This window comes from Littorina saxatilis, linkage group LG1, assembly GCF_037325665.1.
Source record: "Littorina saxatilis isolate snail1 linkage group LG1, US_GU_Lsax_2.0, whole genome shotgun sequence".
Taxonomy (NCBI): Eukaryota; Metazoa; Mollusca; class Gastropoda; order Littorinimorpha; family Littorinidae; genus Littorina; species Littorina saxatilis.
In genome coordinates, this window is record NC_090245.1 from 25,666,722 (window position 1) to 25,675,529 (window position 8,808).

The window sequence follows — 8,808 nt, forward strand, 5'->3', positions numbered from 1 at the left end:
TTTTATATAAATGTGAGAACAAATAATGTACACATGGTTGTTGTGCATCTTTTTTGTTCAATACTTGTCTTCCTATCTTTAACGGTTAAGGCTCTGGGCGGGTATGGGGTACACTCTTTGTTGCGACCCGAGATTGCCACCCGAGGTGGTTCAGGAGCGTTAAAAGGGTACCAGTGTTGCACCACACTTTGAAGTAATCCCACACTTTGAAGTAAATTACTTCAAAGTGTGAGGATGTGCCCCACACTTTGAAGTAAACCCATTTTTTACTTCAAAGTGTGGGGGGATCTTCCCACACTTTGAAGTAAACTCAGTTTTTACTTCAAAGTGTGGGGGGATCTTCCCACACTTTGAAGTAACTTACTTCAACGCGTGGGACTTTTGCATCGCCTGTTTGAGCCTGATGATTTTGTCAAAAAAATGGCAAAGTCTTTTGGATGAGTGAACAGAAAAAGTGAGCGAGCCAAGAAACATAGTGATGTTTGTTATCAGGCTTTAAGCAATGTCCCATTGTTGAGTGTGACGAAAACTCGTGGTGACGATTTTAAAACATGTTGGGTCATGCGGAGACTATCTGGGAACAATTGGGCTAATTCGGCACGATTTTACAAGCATGGGCTCACTGTAAAAAGCCCCCCCTACGACATTTCTCCACAAAATGTCCCCACTGTCACAATTTCCCGCCAAATGTCCGCAACTGCGATAATTTCCCGCCAAATATTCCAACTGCGACAACTCCCCGCCAGATGTCCCAGCTACGATAATTCCCACCAAAATGTCCCCACTACGACATTTCCCCGCAAAATGGCCTCCACTGCGACAATTCCCCGCCAAACAGCCCATCCACGACGATTCGTCGCCAAATGTCCCCACTACGACAATTCCCCGCCCAGTGTTCCCCACTGCGACAATTCCCCGCACAAATGTCCCCACTACGCCAAACTCCCTGGAAAATGTCCCCACTGCGACAATTCCCCGCCAAACGGCCCCACTACGACAATTCCCCGCCAAATGTCCCCATTACACCAATTCTCCCTGGAAAATGTCCCTACTACGACAATTCCCCGCCAAACTGACCCACTACGACAATTCCCCGCCTAGTGTCCCCCAATGCGACAATTCACCACCAAATGTCCACACTACGACAATTCTCCCTGGAAAATGTCCCCACTACGACAATTCCCCGCCAAATGTCCCCACTACGCCAATTCTCCCTGGAAAATGTCACCACTGCGACAATTCCCCGCCTAGTGTCCCCCAATGCGACAATTCACCACCAAATGTCCACACTACGACAATTCTCCCTGGAAAATGTCCCCACTACGACAATTCCCCGCCAAACTGACCCACTGCGACAATTCCCCGCCTAGTGTCCCCCACTGTGACAATTCCCCGCCAAATGTCCCCACTACGACAATTCCCCGCCTAGTGTCCCCCGCTGCGACAATTCCCCGCCAAAGTTCCCCACTACGCCAATTCTCCCTGGAAAATGTCTCCACTGCAACAATTTCCCGCCTAGTGTTCTCCACTGCGACAATTCCTCGCCTAGTGACCCCTACTGCGACAATTCCCCGCCAAATGTCCCCACTACAACAGTTCCCCGCCTAGTGTCCCCCACTGCGGCAATTCCCCGCCAAATTTCCCCACTACGCCAATTCTCTTTCTGTTCAGTCATCCAAAAGACTTTGCCATTTTTTTTGACAAAATCATCAGGCTCAAACAGGCGATGCAAAAGTCCCACGCTTTGAAGTAAGTTACTTCAAAGTGTGGGAAGATCCCCCCACACTTTGAAGTAAAAACTGAGTTTACTTCAAAGTGTGGGAAGATCCCTCCACACTTTGAAGTAAAAAATGGGTTTACTTCAAAGTGTGGGGCACATCCCCACACTTTGAAGTAATTTACTTCAAAGTGTGGGATTACTTCAAAATGTGGTGCAACATACCACTCCAGGAGAAATTTATTATATGTAAAATTAATTTTACTTAAATATTCTTCTACCAAATACCTTTTTCTCAGATCTCTTTTAAATGCAGCCATTGTAGGAACAGCTTTTGCATACTTACACTGATAAATAAAAAAAATGGCATTTATTTAATTAGTTTATTCATTAAAGTTGTCATTAAAAACGATTTTTCATTTACAGATTAAACAATCATGGCACTATATTCCTCATTTTCAAAAATATATAGATACAATATGTTTACTTGAAAAACGCAATCAGAAGTAAAGAAAATAGGTCGAGTATAATGTTCGCATGCTTCGCGGAGACGTGCGTGACCTGTCTCGGTCTTCGGGGAAGTTTACCCTAGACTATCTGAATGTAGTCTCGGCGATGACTGGTTTTTGGTGTTGATCTTTTAGTTTAACGCCCACAGATTGACTAAATGTTTGTATATCGCTTCACGCGACTTGTTTGAATTGTGAATGATCATATTTGGAGAAATCTGAGAATCGTTTTTGTTTTCAAATTATATTCTGTATAAGTATTGTTTTCATCCTGATTAATGTCTTTTTTTGTGTGAGTGAGTAATGCTCCAAAGGGAGAGGGAAAAGATTTGCCTCTGGTCGCTGGTACTTGTCTGTACGGGGATGTGTGTGTGTGTGTGTGTGTGTGTGTGTGTGTAGGGGGGGTGTGTGTGTGTGAGTTGTGTGTGTGTGTGGGAGGGGGTCTGTGTGTTTGTGTTTGTGTGCGTGTGTATGTGTTAGTGTGTGTATATATATTATGTGAGTGTGTGTGTGTGTGTGTGTGTGTGTGTGTGTGTGTGTCTGTGTGTGTGTGTGTGTGTGTGTGTGTGTGTGTGTTTAAGCGATTCAGAGAAAAGTACACTGCAGATATCGTCTGTATTCCAATACAAGTCAATCTGAAAACAAACACACACACACACACACACACATACACACACACACACGAGCGCGCGCACATCTGCCTGTCTGTCTGTCTGTCTGTCTGTCTGTCTCTCTCTCTCTTTTTCTGTGTGTGTGTGTGTGTGTGTCTCCCTCTCCCTCTCTCTCTCTGTCTGTCTGTCTGTCTGTCTGTCTGTCTGTCTCTCTCTCTCTCTCTCTCTCTCTTCTCTCTCTCTCTCTCTCTCTCTCTCTCTCTCTCTCTCTCTTTGTCTCCACCTCGCAAGCGCCAGGGTTTAAATGCGTGTAACGTTAAAGCCTATCTCCAAGACGGTTCTACTTCACTTTTGTCCGTGTCTCTTTCACCCTTCTTAAATGTGTCTTAACAATTCCAAGCTCTCACATGGCAACTAAGACCGTCAATCTATAGGCAAAGACCAACCCTTGAGAGACATTATTTTAGGATCTTTTCAAGCACATGTTAGATCGATAAATAGTTCAGGCAGAATCACACAGCACTTTTTGGCAATGATACGGGTTCTAGCGATCAGATAGTTAGGCTCCACATTGCTGTTATTCTTACTTTCTGGAATGAATTTGTTTTGTTTTTTAAATCAGCTTCATTTTCTGAAAAAACATAATTATTATTATCATTATTTTGAGAGCTTATATAGCGCGAACCACAAGTAACTGTGCTCTTCGCGCTTTACATATTAATGTCTGCGGTGTGAGATGGAATGTTTTACACAATAAAATAATGGAATACTTTTTTTTTAATTCAAATAAATAACAACAATTAACAATATCTCATACAATGAATTAAATACAACTTATCGAGTACAACAAGCTAACTTTTTTTAACGTTTTGTTCTTCGAACACTCACACAAAAATGCTTCTTATCTATAACTGCCTATTAAAAATACGCATACAATTTTTTTACCAGCAAAATAGATGGTTTCAGCAGCAAATAGGAAGGAGTGAGCAGCGAATGTGAAGCAGCAAATTGGATGAATTCAACAGCAGAATAGATGAATTGAACAGCCAAGCAGATTTCTTTAACATCGTTTCATTCTTTGTAACCGCAAGACCTAGAGGGTGAAACATGCGGTTAGCATCACTGTACCCCAAGATAAGTACAGGGAAACCCTGCCATATCAACTTATACGTTGCGTCTGCATGGACATTCGCAGCATCAGCACCAAGTTTCAGCAGACGCTTGGTTGTCATGCACACCCTGAAAAAAGCCTCTTTCTGGTCATACGAACACTCAAAACCACAAACGAAAGTTACATCGTCATCATCAGGCACAGCTGTGCGAGAATCAGCCCATGCTGCAAGTTCACCCAGGGAAATTGTATGCTTTCCACATTCTTTCATTCTCAGACCGACAAGGTAATTTTTGAGCTGGGCTTTCGAAGGCAAGTTTGCAAAGTCCCTATTGCGCAGTGCTACCAGAATCGCCCTTGGTTTTCTCACACCATCTCTGAACAGAGAATCAATCACAGTCCTTGTGTCTGGGTGAATCCCTTTTGTAGGCCTTGGTGTAGTTGCGTATTTATTTATCGCAGCTAATTTGCTGTTGAAACCCATCTTTTTTGCTGCTGGTCCATCTTTTTTGCTGCTGGTCCATCTAATTTGCTGGTCCATTAAATCCCTGCCTTAAAAATACTTTCCAACGGTAAAAACGAATTTGTTTTTTTTTATATATACTAACGCACATCTTTCCGATTAAGATAATGTGGTTCAATTTATACATAGTTGCCTTTTTCACCATTACAAAATGCATACCAAATAAAACATCACTAACTTTCAAAACAATCTTAATTTCAAAAGTACGAAAAATAAATTCTTCAATAAACTTCCAGAATTTGTATACAACCGGGCATTCAAAAAAGAAGTGTTCAATGAAATCAGTTACATCACAACAGTAATTACATTTATTAGTTTCCGTTACTTTCATTTTACACAGGAGAATGTTGGTCGGATAAATGTTGTGCATAATTTTCCAGTGTAAAACTCTTAGTCTAGTCTCTTGTGTTGACTGATAGGCAACTATCCAAGATCGTTCATCAATTTCTACATTAAACATTCTCTTCCAAAATCCTCCGGAACATGGTACATCTGTTTTCATATTAATAATCTTTTTCCTATAATCTCTGGCACTTAACACATTTTTGCCGTTAAACAGTGGTAAGGTAATACAAACATCATCAGTCATATTTACAACATTTTTCCTCATAAATAATGACACAGCAGCTTTTACAACATTATATTCAAGAATTCGGTTTGGCGAATATCCAATCAAATCACATATGTCTTGATATGATAATATGTCTCCCGAACGTACAATGTCAGTTAATACCAATACACCTCGTTGTATCCAACTTTCAAAAAATAAAACTTTGCCACTATACGTTATGCATGCATTATTCCATAATAAAGTCGGCCCGACTGTCCCACGATCGTAGTGGTTATTATCCAGCCAATATTTTAATACTGCTTTCCAAAAGTGTGATTTCACTAGGTCTAACCCTTTAAATCTTGCACTGTTTACATTCGATAAGAAACATTCAAAGTGCTTTCCAAAACGCAAATACATCATCTTTGGAGTGAAACTCCGATTATCATTTTCATTTGATGTAGTCAGTTGTGAAACCCATTGTAATAAAAAAGAAATTTGCATTTGCCTAATATCGATCATTTTTAAACCACCTTTTTCAATTTCAAAACATAAAACGCTTCTTTTCACCTTTTCAAAGGCCTTCCGATTACAATCTCTTTTTCGCCACAAAAATCTAAACAAAAAGGTATTGACTTCATTCAAAACACAGTCAGGTAATACAAACGCTTGCATAATATACACAAATTGTGAAATTAAAAACGTTTTCACAATACATATTTTCCCTACAATGCTCAAATTTCGCAATGGAATACTTAATACAACAAGAGACTTGTGTACTCTTGCTGCTTATAGTCACACCTAAGTACTTTTTCCTTTCACATTTAGTCACACGCACACATGAAAAAAATAAACAAATGAATTTTTGTTTTTATATCACAAAGACAATAAGACATTATACGTTAATTGGATCTGTGATCCAAACATGGCTTTTGGTCAATCGAGATGGCAGTTTATTTCCGTGGATAGCAGGCGTCGGTTTGTCTGTCTGTCTGCCTGTATGTCTGCCTGTGTGTCTGTCTTTTTGTCTTTCTGTCTGTCTGTCTGTCTGCCTGTCTGTCTGTCTGTCTGTCTGTTTGTCTGTCTGTCTGTCTGTCTGTGTGAAGTCATCGCCCTCAAGTGTGAAGTCATCGCCCTCAAGTGTAAAGTCATCGCCCTCAAGTGTGAAGTCATCGCCCTCAAGTGTAAAGTCATCGCTCTCAAGTGTGAAGTCATCGCCCTCAAGTGTAAAGTCATCACCCTCAAGTGTAAAGTCATCGCCCTCAAGTGTAAAGTCATCGCCCTCAAGTGTAAAGTCATCGCCATCAAGTGTGAAGTCATCGCCCTTTAGTGTGAAGTCATCGCCCTCAAGTGTGGAGTCATCGCCCTCAAGTGTAAAGTCATCGCCCTCAAGTGTGAAGTCATCGCCCTCAAGTGTAAAGTCATCGCCCTCAAGTGTGAAGTCATCGCCCTTTAGTGTGAAGTCATCGCCCTCAAGTCCGTCGCGATATAACCTTCGTGGTTGAAAACGACGTTAAACACCAAATAAAGAAAGAAATCGCCCTCAAGTGTAAAATCATCGCCCTCAAGTGTAAAGTCATCGCACTCAAGTGTGAAGTCATCGCCTTCAAGTGTAAAGTAATCACCCTCAAGTGTAAAGTCATCGCCCTCAAGTGTGAAGTCATCGCCCTTAAGTGTGAAGTTATCGCCCTTAAGTGTAAAGTCATCGCCCTTAAGTGTGAAGTCCTCGCCCTCAAGTTAAGTGTGAAGTCATCACCCTTAAGTGTAAAGTTATCGCCCTCAAGTGTAACGTCATTGCCCTCAAGTGTAACGCCTTCAACTACCCCCACTGGGGGCCTTTAGATGCAAGTTAAGCCTCCGCATACACCGAGAGATGTGTCCCCTTTGGACGTCACTATTTTTGAGATTTATGAGTACAATATGTACTTAGAAATGTGCTGAATAACGACATTGTCGTTTCTACTGATTCCAGTGCTCCAGTTATTCCGGCAAACAGTTCGTGTGTATGCATTAAAAATTCAGATCAAGCCATCTGCCACCTCATTTCACAAATGATTGACATATCGCACTATATCTGACTTGATATGCAAATGAGAAACTCGAGTTACGCTAAATAGACATGCTGTTCCTGCATACTATTTGAAAAAGAAAATCAACATACTTATGCAAGGGGTTGCTTAAAGCCTCACTCCGCCTCAAACGAGGTTCACAGAACGATGGAATCTTTCACGAAAAAGCAAATCTAACCTTATGGAACACACTTGCACTAGCATTTTATATCATTAAATGACACAGTTCGTTTGAATGGCTATTTAGCATGCGTAAACCACACACCAGTTCTCGTGGTTTATTCAACCGCTGAGCCGTGTGACCCACGTTCCCCTTTTCACATACGTGATGAATTAATTCGTCAGTTTGTGGTTTCAATTCGACTCGCTGTATCTGCACTAGCACGTCATTGTGTTCTTTTGAATTTAAAATGCAACAAATGACTGCGTGTGGCACGAACTGAGCGGTGGCGGTTGACCGTTCAAAGAAACTGGCGACATGAAGAAAATTCGTCTGCTTGGGCAAACACGACCTTGCAAGTCACGCTGCGGGGCTCCCTTTTTTCAAACTTTCAAAACTTTGAATTGTTCTGATCTTGTCTTGATGGAAAATAAGAATTCTTTTATGATTTAAAAATGTTTGTCTCACATGTTATCATTATTTAGATTGTATAAGTTAGTTCTAGCGCTAAAACGAGACTTCCGATATCTTTTAAAGTAAATCCGGCTGGTCACACACAAATAATTTTTTTGAAAAACACTCGCTCATTATGGAGGACACATATGATGTTCTCTAGCGGTAAGTGTTTAAAGGAAAGGGTGTTTGTACTGTGTGTAAAAGCCTGACAATGTCTGTGGCCAGAAACTGATGGTTTACGTGAAGCGGAGTGGTCCTTTAATTTAGGATTTTGAATTTAAACATGCTAAATACCCCGTTTTCTTCATCTTATCGCATTAGTTCGTCTTCTCTGTTACAGTCGTCCATGCATGCTAGCTGCATTAATTCCTTCTAAACACTGAACAAAAAATTGAAGCGGCCATGTCAATCAATCTGGGGAAAATGTAAATTGGAATTGCTCCGCTCTCTCATCATCTCCGCGCATTAGTTCGTCTTCTCTGTCAGACTCTTCCATGCATACTGACTCTCTTCCCTGCATGCTAGCGCTATCAGTTCCATCTGATCACCCACTCACACTCTTCCTTGCATGCTGACTCTTTTCCCCGCATGATAGCTCTCTTCCCTGCATGCTAGCTCTCTTCCCTGCATGCTAGCTCTCTTCCCTGCATGCTAGTTCTCTTCCCTGCATGCTAGCTCTCTTCTCTGCGTGCTAGCTCTCTTCCCTGCATGCTAGCTCTCTTCCCTGCATGCTAGCTCTCTTCCCCGCATGATAGCTCTCTTCCCTGCATGCTAGCTCTCTTCCCTGCATGCTAGCTCTCTTCCCTGCATGCTAGCTCTCTTCCCTGCATGCTAGCTCTCTTCCCTGCATGCTTAGCTCTCTTCCCTGCATGCTAGCTCTCTTCCCTGCATGCTTAGCTCTCTTCCCTGCATGCGTAGCTCTCTTCCCTGCATGCTTAGCTCTCTTCCCTGCATGCTAGCTCTCTTACCTGCATGCTAGCTCTCTTCCCTACATGCTAGCTCTCTTATCTGCATGCTTAGCTCTCTTCCCTGCATGCTTAGCTCTCTTCCCTGCATGCTCGCTCTCTTACCTGCATGCTAGCTCTCTTCCCTGCATGCTAGC

The 8,808-nt window shown here is 42.0% G+C and overlaps 1 protein-coding gene across 1 annotated transcript; it reads left to right on the forward strand.

The window, feature by feature from the left end:
* Positions 1-4,018: 4,018 nt before the first annotated feature.
* On the forward strand, positions 4,019-6,863 carry LOC138970123 (uncharacterized). The gene is made up of 3 exons (XM_070342630.1): positions 4,019-4,061; positions 6,128-6,350; positions 6,485-6,863. Exons 1-3 carry the CDS (start codon positions 4,019-4,021, stop codon positions 6,861-6,863), a joined length of 645 nt encoding a protein of 214 aa, XP_070198731.1.
* The last annotated feature ends 1,945 nt before the right edge of the window (positions 6,864-8,808 follow it).